The sequence below is a fragment of the Cuculus canorus genome, chromosome 23 (genome assembly GCF_017976375.1).
Source record: "Cuculus canorus isolate bCucCan1 chromosome 23, bCucCan1.pri, whole genome shotgun sequence".
Taxonomy (NCBI): domain Eukaryota; kingdom Metazoa; phylum Chordata; class Aves; order Cuculiformes; family Cuculidae; genus Cuculus; species Cuculus canorus.
The window spans coordinates 1,252,892-1,268,707 of NC_071423.1; the positions used below are offsets into that span (position 1 = coordinate 1,252,892).

Below are 15,816 nucleotides of genomic sequence, written 5' to 3' on the forward strand. Positions count from 1 at the left end.
CAACCTGGGCCAGGGCCTCCCCACCCGCACAGCAAAACATTTCTTCTAAGATCTCATCTCAATCTCCCCTCTTTCAGCTCAAAACCATTCCACCTCATCCTGCCCCGCATTCCCTCATCAAGATATCCTTCCTCTCAGTACTGGAATATTTGTTTTTCCATTTTGCTCCCCAAATTTAAAGAGTAAAGGCAAGGAACAAGCACACCGACACCGAGGGTTATGAATTATTCTTCTTTTAATTTCACATGGTTTAAAATATGATATGAAATAAGGCTACAGTATATAAAAAACTCTCCAGCAAAATGATGTGCCAGCATCAGCAATTAAAACAAAACCAATCCCCTCCTTCTTTAAGAATTCAATGCAGGAGGGACTTTTGTTTTTTTGTATCCTTTAAAAAACAAAACAAAACGAAACAAAACAAAACAAAACACCACACACGGACACACACACACACACATCGCTACATCTCTAAGCTACCTCAGCTCAGTTTTTGTAAAAAGCACCTGCTTTTTCCTTTTTTTTTTTTAAATCTCGCTTTTAAAATTTTTTTCCACTTTTAAAAAATATAAATTATATGAAAATACAAGTTGGAAAATAGTCGAACAGCACAATATAACAATCTCTTTTTTTCTTCTTCTTCTATGTTTATCAGCTTAAAAAAAAAATCCCATGTGTAAAAACAAAACAAAACCAAAAAATACTTTTTTTTTTTTCTTTTTTTTTACTGAGGCAGTTAATTCCTGGAGATATTCCGTTATAACATATATGTATACATAGATTTATCATTTCTTTAAACCTCTTTGGAATGTAGACAACAGCTCACGGATGTTATATAGACCCTACCAGAGAGCAGAGCAAGCCAAGGCATCCAGAGTTTGTGACGTTAATGAGGAACAAGAACTTAAGCCCTAAAGCCTCGCAGAAACCCCTCCAGAAGATCAAGAGGCAGAAGATGGAGATGTTTCCTGCAGCATCGGAATTAATCGGTGATTCCAGGGACCGTTTTTATGGAGAAGATGTCAGTTTGGAAAGACGCGAGAAGGTTAAACCTTACAGTATCTATTTCTCTCCCTTCTTGGCTGTTTCTCCACGTGAAAGACCCTGCTTGGAGCGGGATGGTGGTAGTGTGGAAAGACAATGGATCTACACTTGCCCACACACCGGTGTCCATGGGTTGCGGTCACAGAGAGAGACAGGCAGCAGGAAAAGTGCTTGTATTTCTCATCGGGTTTTTTTCCATTTACTGAGGTCCCAAATCCCGGCTGCCAAGCCCCTGGAAAGCTGTTTGGAAGCACTACACTCCCAACGGAGGGCTGAAGCTCTACCAGTGAGGTCAAGGAGACACATCCCCACATGGAGATAACAGCAGATAAGAAGGAGAACACACAAAATACCCCCAAAAAACCATCAAACACACCTGACACGTTCCAAAAATTACCCAATTCCCAGAAGCCACCTTCACCTGCCGAGGCTGAAGCTCAGCTCCAGGCAAAGAAACCAGCACCGGAGCGAGCCCCATCCCTGGCAGACCTCCATCAACCCTCTCCAACCTAGCCTTCTGGTCCAGCCATGTGTGCCAGGGGGTTAACCAAGCTGTCATGGCCTTGAAACATAAGAGGTCAGAGGGTTTGGATCCCAGCACATCCCTCACCGTAAGTCAACAGGCAATTAAAAAGCAGAAAGAAAAAGAACAAAAAAAAAAAAATCCAAATTTGCAAATTTCCAGTGTATAAACAGCACACAGCCCTGTCCGGGATGGGCTCTAGATTGGGAATAAACAATAAAGAGGAGCACAGAAAATGATGAACCTGCTGTCCCTTGGACCAAAGTGCCCTTCTGCTGCTGAACTTGCACACAGGCTGCAAGCTGGCAGGGCAAACAGCCGGGAGAAATGACAGAGAAGCTCCAACCAGGGGCTACTTCCAAAAACCAGAGCTGCTTTCCATGACTCGCCCTTTCTAACCTTTAAACCATCCTCCCAAAATCACTGGGCATGCACAGGTTTGGCTTGGAAACTTGGAAAAACAAGCACGGCAGAGCGGATGAGGGATTTTGCCTGGCAGAAGGATGGGGCTGGTACCCGAACCTGCGGTTCCTTCTGTCAGCAGGAAATTTTATCCCTGTTTTCTGCTTGAAAAAGGCACTTCAGCTGCAGTGGAGCATCCAATAAAAGCAGGAGACACATCCTGGGGCACGGAGTGGTGCTGACAACAGGAGATGGACTCCCGTCCTCCTGGCAGCATCCCTTACAAGGCATATTTTTCAAAGCACTGCTAGAAGCAGCCCATGAAGGGTAACTGCATGCAGAACAGCAGTCCTGAACACCTTAAAAAAACCATCCAATCACTGAAAATCCTACCCAGGCGAAGCGTCGTATTGGGATGCTCTTTAACTACTCCTCCCTGGCACATTTCTGTGCTGTCACACCTTGCTCCACGCCCTTTCCAGCCTTGCAGCGAGCCTGGCTCTGCAGCAGAGCTCTGTACTGGTGTCTCATTGGTGGGGGGACCTCATCCACATTATCCATTTTTTCCTTTCCTCTCTCCAGCTCAGCCAAGCTGTTTTCTGCCCTTGCCCAGTCTGCCCAAGGAGCCAAGCTGAAGTTTAACTTCCCAGTGGGCTGCGTCCCTTTCGCCCTTTGGTGTGTGCTCCTTTCACCTTCCTTCCATCCTTTTTCCGTCTTTTCCACCCATCTCACTCTTTTCTTTCCGTGTGCTCAGTGGGATGATGCGCAGCCCCAGCCCCATGAGCTAACAGCAAATCTAAGACCCTCCCTTACCTAAACCACCATCTGCTTCAACCCCGTCAGCTGGAGCTCCCTCTCGTCCTGCTCATTCCTCCTCCATCATCGTTTTTTTTTTTTAAGCAAAAAGCAGTTTGGGGGCCAAATCACCCCAAAACGACCAATCAGGATGGAGGTGTTGGGTGCCCCCAGCTCAGGACGAAGCAGAGGAGAGTCCAGCACCTCTGAGCATCACCTTGCCCCAGCGTTGAGCTCCCCATCCTTGCACAAGGCAGGTTTCTTGCCTGAATATTTCAGCTCTTAGCATGTGGAGCCGGATCCTGCTGCCCTGACCTATCAACCCAGACTAGGCATCACCTGGCGAGCATCTCCGACAGCCCCTGCCCACCTTGACCCCGCTGCTGTCCCACAGCGCCTCTGTAACGAACACAGCTACCTACAACACACAGACGGACAGACAAACATCACAAAAAGAAGGTACTTTTGGTTCAAACGCATTAATACTGCCTTTAAAAAGAAAACACCCAGTGGCTTTCAGGGGTCAAAAGTCCCGTTTTGGCAACCGGATCCGCACGGATCCAGCTGCAGGGTTGTATCAGAAACACTCAGCACCCGATCCTCTAACTCACGCTGAACCCATCAGCTTCAGCCTGCTCAGAGCATCCCGGGCAGCGCTGGGAGCAGCAGGATTTACCCCTCTGAGCACAAACCACGCTGCCCAAGGTTGGGAGGACAGACGGAGCAGCTCCTCTCAGGACTGATCCCGCACCCGCCTCGGGCAAGCTCACCAGACCTCCGTTTCCCCCAGTCATATGCTTCATGCTAATCACACCCCGACAGGGTTTGCGGGATCAGGCTTCCAACGAGCAGGAAAGAACCCATTTGCAAGGACAATTTCCTTTCTGAGTGTGCCCAAGTTGGTCAAGACATACAGCAACACAGACAGATCTGGTCGAAAGAGGAAGGAGAAAACACTTCCCTTTGGGTTTTCAACTTCAACCTGATTTTTCCCCCACCAATCAACTTGGGCATTTTCCATTTATCACATTCAAACACAGGAATTTCTCCTTTTTCCCCTCAAAAATTAAACCAACCCCATTTTCTCGAAGCACCAAAGCGTCCCTTGAGCAATACAGAAGTGATTTGGAAAATGCAAAAACCCTTTTTTTTTTCCCTGCAAATCTCGACAGGTTTCGTGCACAAAACACAGCCATCCAGAAAGGCCCCTTTTTTAACAACATGAAAAGCAGTAATTTCAACCAGCTTTATCAGTAAACGGTGAAGCGAAGCATGTGGGACTGGAAGCATGACCGGCACCCCTGGCCAGCATCACTAGGAGCCAGCTTGGAGTTGATTTTCCTTCACATACGAGTCGGAGATGCCGAGTCGTAGCGCTTCGCTTCTCCAGCAGGGTCTACATAAACTCCTCTGTTGGGGTTTATTTTCCTTTTTTCCTCACTGTATAAAACTCTCTGCTGGCGTAACAGAAACAAACACACACAATATTGCAATACTGAGACCACCTTAGAGCTTAAGACTATTTAAAAAATTAAAAAAAAAAATACTGGCACAAAATTTAATAAAATAAAACTTTAACAAATTTAAAAAAACAAAAGACGTGATCCCTCCCTCTTGATCCCAAAAATTCTGCCTTTCGTAGAACAGGAGACAACTGACAGAAAGGCGATGTAACAAGAACGACAAACAGTTCTTGGTTTTTTCCTTATATTGCCCCTCCCCGAAGCAGGAATATTCACCCCCTTTGGCTTTCCCTCCCCAAAAAAAAGGTTTAAATCCTCAAATCCTCGGGAATTTTGTTATTTCCTGAACATGTTTGTGTGCGAACAACACAAAAACCGAAGGGATCCATTTAATAAGAGTTTTTCTAAACAGCAAGGGGTGGGGAGGGGTTTGGTTTTTAAGTGAGCTACATTTTTCTGGCTTTCTTAAAACTCAGAATTTCACCCCCAAAAAAGCCTGTCTTGGGGCTTTCAAAAAAAAAAAAGGCCCATCCTTCTCTGAACCAAACTTTTTAGGCTTTGGCCAAAAGATTGCCTCTTCCACCACCCTCTCTCCCAACATCCTCAAAGCATCAAATCTGAGTTGCTCTTGAAAACAAAAAAATAACGAACAATAAAAATAACAACAAAAATTAAAAAAGAACCAACAGAAAAAGTCCCATTGACTCTCCAAAACGTTACGGGGTGATCCTCCACCCCGGCTGGCCGTCTTCACTCATCAGCATCTGGCTTGACGTCTAGCATGGCGTGGAGCTCCTCGGGCGTGTAGCCCAGCAGGCTCTGCAGGTCGCAGACGAAACGGTAGACGTAGCGTTTCCCAGCCGTCTTGTGGATGATGTTCTTGTCGTAGTAGTAGCGCAAGCCACGGCTCAGCTTCTCGTAGTTCATCTTGGGTTTGTTTTTCCTCTTGCCCCATCGCCTGGCCACCTAGGAGAGGGGTGAGGAGAGTCAAGGAGGGGATGCACGTCGCAGAGAAACGAAGGAAAAATCAGTCTGGCTTGGCCAGACAGCCATCAGCAAGCAGTAGTGCCAGATAGGAGGGATGGGAGAGGACTTTCTGCAGCTTTCAGGTGGACATGGTGAGTCACAAGCATTAAAGTTTGGGAAAAACAACCTCCATACAAGAGCAGAACATTGTGGAGGGCTCTACAGAATCCCAGAATGGTCTGGGCTGGAAGGAACCTCAAAGCCCATTCTGTTCCACCCCCTGCTATGGGCAGGGACACCTCCCACTGGATCAGGGGCTCCACGCCCCATCCAACCTGGCCTGGAACCCCTCCAGGGATGGGGCAGCCACCACTGCTCTGGGCACCCTGGGCCAGGGCCTCCCCACCCTCATCATGAAGAATTTCTTCCTAAGATCTCAACTCAATCTCCCCTCTTGCAGCTGAAAACCATTCCTCTCATCCTCTCCCTGCCCTCCCTGATCCAGAGCTCCTCCCCAGCTTTCCTGGAGCCCCTTTCAGCACTGGAAGATGCTCAAAGTTCTCCTCAGAGCCTTCTCTTCTCTAGGCAGAAAAACTCCAACTCTCTCAGCCTGTCCTCATACAGGAGGTTCTCCAGCCCTCGGATCATCTCCGTGGCCTCCTCTGGACTCGCTCCAACAGCTCCATGTCCTTCCTGTGCTGAGGACTCCAGAACTGGACACAGGGCTCCAGGTTGGGTCTCACCAGAGCAGAGCAGAGGGGCAGAATCCCCTCCCTCGCCTGCTGGTCCCACTGCTTTGGATGCAGACCAGGACACGGTTGGTTTCTGGGATGCAAGCACATGTTGCAGCTCATGTCAAGCTTCTCTCCTTTACCAGCATCCCAAGTCTTTTTCCTCTGGGCTGCTCTCAATCCATTCTCCATCCAATCTGTACTTGTGCTTGCGATTGCCCCGAACCAGGTGCAGGACCTTACACTTGGCCTTGTTGAAGTATGAGGATATATAACCCAGAAAAGGGAACGGAAGTCCCACCTGTTCCCCATGACCAGTGGGAATTCCCTCCCTCTCACCTGTACACATCCTATCTGAAGTGGTTAGGCACTATGGCTCTCCATGGTGTTTCAGCAACTTCCCACCAACTTTGGGCAAAAATTACTACTTCCTGAGGCTGAGGGGAACCCTCATCACTCTCTACAATCGCCTGAAAGGAAGTTGTGGTGAGGTGGGTGCTGGGCTCTTCTCCCAAGTGACAGGACCACAGGAAATGGCCTCAAGCTGCTCCAGAGGAGGTTTAGACTGGATATCAGGAAAAATTTCTTCACTGACAGAGTGGTGAAGCCCTGGCAGAGGCAGCCCAGGGCAGGGGTGGAGTCTGCATCCCTGGAGGGGTTCAAAACATGTGTAGATGTGGTGCTTCAGGAAATGGTTTAGTAGGCACGGTGGGGCTGGGCTGATGGTTGGTGGGGATGAGCTTAATGATTCTATAGGTTTTCAGCTGGGTTGTAAATCATTGTTTTTCCCGACACATACCCAAAATCAAAATGTGACTGCCTGAATCCCAGCCCTGAAGGGAGGTGGGGAGGGGTATCCATAGCAATATTGCAGCGCACAGCTTGTTTTCAGGGCTGCCTACCTCGTCTGGGTCAGAAAGCTTGAATTCCCAGCCATCCCCCGTCCAGCTGATGAAGGACTGACAGGACTTGTCAGTGAGCAGTTCCAGCAGGAATTGCCACAGTTGGATGGGTCCACTGCCTAGAAAGACAAAGGGAACAGGAGACATTAATGCCAGGAAAAGCACGGTCCCTTCTATCCTGTGGGGATAGGAGCGGGAAACACAGGTAAGCGGAGCTCAAAACCTTCTGCTATCAAAGACCCCATCAGCAGCCACAGGGCAAGATGTGGGCTGAGATGACAGCTTGAGTTAAATCCTGCAGGTAAAAGAACTTCCTATTTGCAGTAAGAGCTGAATATTCATGCACTGGAATGCTTCACTTTGAGTTACATAAATAGGATTATTTTTCTGGCATCCGAACAGCGAGGAGTCATTGTCTTGGCACAAGAGCACCACCGAGTCCTCCGTGCCAAAAAGCTCCTGGCCATCGCATGAACTCCAGCAGACTCTCGCTTCCCGACCTTGACTCTTTGCTCCGTCGCTGTTTACCAAGATAAGGGGGGACCCAGGTATGAAAATTATTTGGCTTCTCTCCAGAGCGTGTTGCTGCAGGAACAGGCTTTGCCGGCTGACAGAGCTCAGCGCGGAAAAGGCACAGGATGGCTGGCTCGGCAGGCAGAGCTCTCCAGCTCGGGACCAGTGGATCTTTCCAGTTAGGAACGGGTGGGTCTCTCCAGCTCAGGATCAATGGATCTCACTGGCTCAGGACTGGTGGATCTCTCCAGTTCGGGACCAGTGGATCTCTCCAGTTTGGAACTGGTGGATCTCACCAGCTCAGGACCGGTGGGTCCCTCCAGATTTGGGACTGGTGGATCTCTCCAGCTCAAGACTGGTGGATCTCTCCAGTTTGGGACTGGTGGATCTCTCCGGCTTGGGACCAGTGGATCTCACTAGCCCAGGACTGGTGGATCTCACCAGCTTAGGATTGGTGGATCTCTCCAGCTCAGGACCAGTGTATCTCCCCATCATACTCTCAGCAAACCTCCCTGCAGCTGCTGGTGCTGCTAATCCAGCTGGAGAGGCACAAGGCAACACACGGCATCCCATGCCACATACTCTAAGCCTCTCCTTCCAACACCGCGGTCTCTGTCTTTCCCTTGGGTGCTAACTTTGGGCCAACAGCAATTCGCCACAGGATCCTGAGCCCAACCCACCCAACCTGCAGTGCCCATTGCACTCCACTGAGAGCCTGCAGCTTTGCAGCCTGGTTTTGGCCGGGTCAATGGTGTACGTGGAGGGATTTCAAAATACTCCTCTCTTCTTTGCGCTTGTGTCCCAATCAAAGGTAGAGGAGAAGCCCTCAAGCCAAACCCGCTTTGATGAGCAACTTCCAAATGCGGCCGCACCCAAAATATTGCACTTAGCTCGGGGCAAAATGTTTCGGGAGAGATTTTGCCATGTTTTAAACACAGCTTAGAATAGATCAGTAATACTAAGAATGACAAATAAATACTAAACACAGCCAGAGGTTAGAGGAAATGATTTATCACCAAAAGAATTGCACGGGCTGGATGAGGACGTCAGGCTGGGGTGAACCCGCCTGCTGACAGCAATGAGCACAAGCTTCAAGCAGGGAAAAAAAGAGAAGCAGGGATGGAGAACAGCCGATTTCCACGAATGACAATGAAGGCTGTCAGAGCTGTGGCTGCGGGACAACCCGCCGCGGGAAGGGAGAGCTGCTCCCCCTTTTCCACAAGGTTTAAAATGACTCAAAAGCAGACGAGCTGCTGAGGAGGAGGAAATGAGAGAGCTGGCTCCGGGACAGGGGAATCGCTGTGTGAGTCCAGCCCTCCCCAAATTGTTTCCCTCCTGTTATCCCGAAGGAATCGCTCCAGGGTTTTGCAGGCACCAGGTCCTCCACCAAGCCCCAGGGGTTATCACACAGCCAGAGGCGAAGCAGAGGGCTTACAGCATCCTTCTGCTTGGACACGGGAAGGCACTCAGTGGCAAAAGGCTCCAGTCCATCATCCTCAGCAGGAGCTTGCCAAGACATTGACTCCGCAACTGCGCTCTCCGGTAGGGATGGAGTTGGGTTATCTGTGCCAGAATGAGGGAGGAAAAGCAGATGACGCCTTTGCCCCTCATCCGAAAGGAAGAGCCAAAACCCTGGCCTGAAATGCCACCACATCCCAAAGCTTAGACCTATTTATAGCAAAGAGCTTTAAATACAGAGACGATACCAAGAAAAAAGGTGATTTCAGGTGCCTGAGGTCTTCCACAGGAAGAATGGGGACAGTTTCTCTTGGTCCACCCAACTTTCCACCAATTCTCTTTAGGCATAAGGAGAACAGCCCCAACCAGGTTAACAGAGAAACAGCCCTAGCAGAGAAGATCAAAGGAAGACCAGGTTCATCACTTTGCTCTGAGTCTTCTCCTGCCCAACGAAAGAACAAGGATATTTTTTCATTCCATCACTAAAATAAGACGGATGAAACCCATCACCTAGGCATCAGGTTTTTGGGGAAGCAACTGCCCTCAAAATAGCCCTGGGCCACCCTGGCTCTGCAGGAGCCTTTCAACAAGCATCATTAACCCCGAGCCAAGCGGCCAGCACAGTTCACACTTGGTGCTTGTGGCGTGGCTGCCAGCTGGCACGGAGAGGTGTTGGGAAACCCAGCAATCTCTTGCCCTCTCTCTAGCGAGCGAGGCTGGGCTCCTGTCGCTGCCCTGGGTGCCGCTTTGCTGAGTATTTTGGGATTTCGAAGGAAGCGCTGTCATCCTTGGAATAGGGATTCCCAAGGTCTATTCCGAGCTGTCTGCGGGACGTGTGTAAAACCCCTAATTCCGCTGTGTTGGACAAGCAATTATGTCAAGAATGTGTTTACTGCAGGGCTCGCAGGCATGTCTCAGCTCCTACAAACACATGCCCTGCCAGAGCCCTGCAGATGTGCTGCTGCTGCTGCCGGGGCACAGCTCCGAGATGTCAGCGAGGCGGGCGATGCGCGAGGTGGCAGGAACCAAAGCCCGGCACATGCCTGAGCCTGCGTGCCCAAAACCACCTCTGGGGAGAGCACAGGGTAGAAAATGCTCAGGGTGCCTCCACGCCCTTTTGATGTAGCCCAGGACATGGTTGGCTTTCTGGGAGATCCATGCATCGTCTGGTGGACCAGGACAGTTGTGATTGGTGTTGGGGGTCTATCTTCAGAAATGAGCTTCTTTTACCTGCTCTTTTACCTGAGCAGAAAGTTATTATTCCCAACACCTAAAAGGATTTCAAGGCAACCCTTGGCTCACACAGAGATGCCCATCCCCACACATATGGCATCTCCAAAGCTATCAAGGCAAGCATGAAGCTGCTGGGCTTGTCTCCGCACCCCAAACTTCCACCCCCGCAGGAACTGGGAGCTGCGCCCATTTTCCATCCCTTTTGCATCAACCCTTCCGCTCATCCCCAGACAGGGCTGGAATTCCCCACTGCAGCGCCTGGTCCAGATCCCTCCATGGCACAAGCACACACAGCCGCACCGACCACCCCATCCCACCACACAAGATCCCCAAAACCAACCACCACTGCGATGCTTTTGAAACCTGTTTTGAGACACAGCCCCAAGTGTGGGGTGGAGGGACACAAGCCACCCTTTATGGCACCAGTCCTATCACACACATCCAGGGGCTTCCCAGAGCATGCCCGGCCCTGGTGGGGGAACGGAGGCAGACCCTGCTCCCCAAAAGACAAGGCAAGGACTCAGAGGGTGGTGGGATGTCCTCCTGCCCCGCCACGACCTCTGGCACCCGTGGAGGCTGCTAAGAATAGCGCCCGCCGGAGGGGCTCGCCTGCCCGACAGGGCCACAATGGGCGCCCTGTCTGGCCTCGGTGGCTCTGAACGGGGTCCTTCAGCGGGGAGAGTCACATCGCAAGAATTCTCCCACGTCAGTGGGAAAATATGCTTCTTATGCCGGATGATGGCCAGCTGCTCCAGCAGGAACTGCTAGCTGAGCGGTGCCTCCTCAGCACCGGTCCTCCATCAGCACCCGCGGGTGTCCCCAGAGCAGTTTGGTGTCATCCCCATGCCACCCTCCCTTGGCCAGGACTGGAGGTGCCCTACCACCTGCCCTGGAGGGGTTTGAAACCAAACTATGCACGACAGCCGCTTTCACTGGTGTGGTGATGGTGGTACCACCCAGCTGGGGCAGACGGGTACAGCCCAAAACACGTCATCTCCACTCTCTCTCGAGATGGTTTCACACCCCCACCCCTCTCAACGGCCTCCGTTTTGTTTTCCTTCTTTCAAACAACAAGAAGAAAAAAAAAACCCTACTAAAGAAAAAAAAAAATGGGCGCACCTATGCTTTTTGTTCTGTGGTTTGTGGTTCCAACCCAACAAAACAATTGGGCATAGCAACATCTCCAAAACAGCTTTTGCCTTGCTCACGTGTCTGCCCTCCTTGGGTCCGCTTGCATGACATTGGGTGCTGAAGGTCCCCAAAGCTCCCCACTTTGGAGTTGGTCACGGCAAAGCCTGTCCCCACCTCTCCCTTGTAAGACCAAGGCAACAATCTTCTCCCCAGCTCTTGCCCAGACTGCTTCAGGTAGTCATGCCACCACAAACTGTATGGGTGGGAGGACAGCAGTGAAGCTCAGAGGGAAGCATCTCCAGAGAGCAGTCATGAAGAATGCAGGGAAAGACCCAGAAGGACCTTCCTTGGGGAGCTTTTGGCCACGTTTACAGGCAGGAGAGCAGCCAGATGAGCCACTCAACCAGCTCTGCTTTGCATCTCCTCTGCTGAAGAATGTGCAGGGAGGACTGGTCTGACTCTCGAGGCACCTGGCAAAAGCACAAGGGCCTTGGTGAGCTTCACATTCCCCCCCTGAAGATGGCCCTGCAGGTCAAGAGCTGTCACGCAATGCTGCAGAGTGTTGCTTGAAGGAGGGACTAAGCCACCATTGCTGCTTTGCCATTGTCTCCAAGCTGCTGAGAAGTGGCTGCAGCAGCTCTGGTGAGAGCTGAGCTGCCTTCATGGTTGGGCAGCGTTGCATGGGGCTGATTTCACTGTCATTTGCACGTGTCTGGCAGGTGGGGCAGGAGCCACTGAACCAGCCCTGAGCCCCACCCTCGACCTCCCCACCTCAGGGGTGCAAAAAGAGCTGCTGACCTCATGCAGGGTCTGCACCAAAGGCAGAAAGTGAACAGGACCCAGTGGCTGGTCCCACCTGAAGGCATCCTGCAAGGGCAAGTAGAAGGTACGACCCAGAATGAGCAAGGTAACAGCATCCCCTGCGTCGCCCAGAGGACAGAGGTGCTGTTGTGCTGCTTCTGATCTCCAGATTCCCTTAACCTCAGACACAAGTGGATGTCCACACACACTTCCCCAGAAGTGCAGGCAAGCAGGCAGGAAGGATACTGATGCTTCTAGGAAAGCAACGACACAGACTCTGGATGTCAAGGGCAGCCGGATCACTGGACCGTGGCAGGTGAGGGACTGGGAAGGCAGCTACCGGTGGATTTTTTGGATGCTGATGACCACAGCACATCTGCGAAGCTCACTGGTGGAAGCTTCAGGCCAGCAGCACAGGCAGCAAGAAGAGGGGAAGCAGCACACAAGGTCTCTTGAAAGAGATCCACTTTCTTTGGCACTAACTTGACTTTCTTGCAAAACAGCAGCTGCCTGCTTTCACTTCTGTGTCACAGATAAGCATCGCACAGAGACAGAGGTTTGTCGAAGGCTTCAGGCTCTGCACTGCAGATGATTTAGATGGGGCAGACGGGTTTAGCAGGCAAATTTGAGTCCTATTGACAGGGTACTGCGAATGCTGATAGCAAGGGTCAGGGCTGGATCTGGCCTGGGCAAAATGGTTTGGTAGAGAGAAGAGGTCCTGGGTGCTCAGGCAAGATAGAATCTGCAGAGGTGGCTACTCCCTGCACTGCTTTCTTCTGTCTTCTTGAAGGGCAACATGACAATGAAGATAGCATCAATCTGTTGCTAAGAGAGACACACAGGTCATGTGTGATATTAGCTGGGAAGGGGACATTAACTCTTTAGGTGCTGAGATGGTCTACAAAGACATCAGCAACTTCCTAACCAGGTCCATAAGAAAGGACGGTAGCACAAATGCAAACTCAGCCTTGAGATAAGGCATGAACGTCAAATGTGCACTCGCTTCACCCTTCTTGTCCCTCTTTCCTCCTCTTGCCTCTCAAACACGAGGGGAACCGCTCTGCTCTGTCTGCTCAGCTATGAGGAGCAGCAGCTCGGCATATCACAGCTCTGGTGGTGTGGCAACACCAAGAGACGGAAAGCCCCATCCTGCAGAGAGCAAACAAACAACACAACTTGGCTATAAACCCACACAGGTGCTTTGGGACACTCAAGAGTAGCCCAAAACTATTCAACCCTGAGCGGCTACTGCCAAGCACAGGGGCAGAGGGAGGGTGTGAGCCTCTGCTGGACCTGCAGCACCGAGAGAGCAGCAGCACAAGTAGGACAGAATAGTGGAAAAAACGAATATAGGGCAAAAAGGCGAAAGAGCAGTGTGGTCAGACCCACACCCCCTGCCCTCTCCACAGGCTGCATGCTTCTCTGCTGCAGATTGGCCGTGTTTATTCATACGATGTTGGGTCTCACGAAGGATGTGGGTGGCCATGGCACCCGTCGCAGGCAGTGGCTTGCAGGATTCAGCTACGGCACAGCCACAGGCAGGGCTGCAGGTGGCACGGAGGCAAAACGGAGGTCAATTTAACTCAGCTGGGCTCAGGCACAGAGGGATCTGTGCCCATGTGCCAGCACGAGCCACCTGGCCACACCAAACACTGCGCTGCTACATGGAGGAGGGAGCTTAAACTGAGCTCAGAGATGCCAACGTGAGGTTTAGCACGTCTGCCTGCAGAGAAGACACATCTCAACACACTGCTTGCCTAAGTTTAATAGATGCACTGCGCCTCCGTTTCCTAGGTCACGTCAAATAAAATAAAATCTGGCTTAACGTAAGACTGGAGCTGGCCAAGCTTGAGAGAGTTGGCCCAAAACCCAAGGGTGTCCAGAGATGGCCCTCCCTGCAGCTATGGAAACTGAAGTTCAACTCCTGAGCAGTTACACTTCTCCTTCAAAAAAAGATAAGAAAATTGCATCAACCTCTATCTGAGCAACCATGACCTAAATTAGGTCAAGATGTGGGGGCAGATAACGCAGCTTTGAAAAGCTGCTTGCGAGCTGGGTGAAGAACACATCAAACGCAAATGGAGCTTCCGCCAAAATGCACCTTCTCACCAAAGCCTGCGCCTCCCAGGGCCGATATCATCAGAGATCTGCCGCGGCTGTGATAAAGCGTTGTGCCACCTCCCTGGGCAACGGGCTAAACAGGCCCTTGGTAACAAAACCTGAACAATATCGTCAAGTTCTTAAATTGGCGATGGAAGGACATGATGTACCAGGCTTCGCTCTTCCAGCTCTAGAAGGTCTGTCGCATGTCTACTGGGGGCTGATGACCGGTGTTGGCCATGGGCTAAAGGCATCTGAGGGAGAAGGGGACAGCAGGGGTCCCAGTGCTTTGGGACGTGGGCTGGTCATTCCCTGCTCTGCTCTTGTGGAGGCTCCACCTTCTCATCAGAGCTGCAAACAAGAGCCCAGACTTCAAGTTCCTCTGCTCTAGCTGCCAGACAGCACTTCCTCCCCCAGTGAAGTAAAAGTAATGTAAAGCAAAGCAAGGAAACAACCTGCGAGTTCTGCCTGAGTCCTCCTCGCTCATCTCGTCCAAGAGCGAGGTCCAGCATTTCTCCGTGGCCAGCCTGCACTGCTTTGTTTATTTGCAGAAATACACAAATACAAAGCAACTTTTCAGGGCACAGTTCTACAGTTTGTAAAGCAACGTGTTCTCACTTGCTCTCGCTGTGACCTGCTTTCACAGCAACCTAGCTTCGCTTTGCACCCATGCTGGGCTCCCTTTGCAGAGAAAACTTATGGTGCCAACAGGTCAGTAGGCTTTCAAAAGGGACACAGGACAGCTCTGCAGCCACAAAGTTCATCTGGCCAAAGATCCTTCCCAACAGCAAACGTGGGCCATGGCAGTTCAAGTACTAAATAATTGCTCAGCAGCCTCCAGAGCAAGCAAGCAGCCCTCCAACTCAAGGATTTCCAAGGATTGCTGATTTTGGAAACCTCTGATTTTCCTCTCTCCGTTTAAAGTTTCTCAAGTGAAGCAATGCGAAAGAAAAGCAAGCACTGCCACTTATTGATCCCACCAAAATGCCTCGGCCAAGGGATTATCTTCCCAGCTCAAAACGGGGTTTGAAATGAGGCAAAGGAAAATGTTGCGCAGCGCAAAGCGTTTGGAAGTGGGCTCTGGCATTGAATTACTCTGAGTCTCCCCTTCCTGGCGGCAAGAGCTTGGACACTCTTTGGGGTGCGAATACTCCTTGGCAAAACACTGGGTCCAGCCACCGACTTTAGCTCCTCACTTGTGGAGGGAACTGGGAATGCTGCCTCTCTTTTCCATGAGCTACAGCAAACGTGCAGGGAAACATCCAGCTTGGAAAATAAAGCTCCTAGCGTTGCCAGTGCCTCTGTGCCTCACTTTCCCCAGCTGATAAAATACAACCAGTGCTCCTGCCCGTGCACTGGGGACCCAAAACACTTCCACGGGCCATAGTGAAAGGCATTATCAAGAGGAAACAAGGATAAAAATTGCAAGTTGTGCTCCTGAGCGTCTTTTCTTAGAAACACAGTCTCCGTGGCATGGCAGAGGATTGGGTCCTGGGGGCACAGTCCCTCCTACCGCTGGTGCTTCTCCCCACCGCATCCCCGACTTGAAAACCATTCAGGAATAGAAAAGCTCACTTTTCTTTTGCATAGACTTGGTCGAAACAGGCTCATTCAGCAGGCAGGGCTGAGCTTTCTTTCTAACTAAAGCTATGGCAACAAACCACTTCCTTTTTTACACATAGCTCCTAAAATTATCTCTCCACCTCTCCTCCCCTCTGCCTCTCTCCCACCCTTACAAAAAACTAGATATCAGC

General features: G+C 50.9%; 1 protein-coding gene across 2 annotated transcripts in view; it reads right to left on the bottom strand.

The window, feature by feature from the left end:
• Positions 1-246: 246 nt before the first annotated feature.
• The window catches only part of ETS1 (ETS proto-oncogene 1, transcription factor), a 78,701-nt gene continuing 63,131 nt past the window's right edge, over positions 247-15,816 (bottom strand). Inside the window, exons 8-9 of one of the 2 annotated variants that reach the window (XM_054086856.1) lie at positions 6,827-6,945; positions 247-5,193 (exon numbers count right to left, since the gene is read on the bottom strand). In XM_054086856.1, coding sequence (XP_053942831.1) covers positions 4,978-5,193; positions 6,827-6,945 — 335 coding nt within the window. In that variant the 3' untranslated portion in view covers positions 247-4,977. The remainder of the gene's footprint in view (positions 5,194-6,826; positions 6,946-15,816) is intronic. The other variant, XM_054086855.1, reaches the window with a different exon arrangement.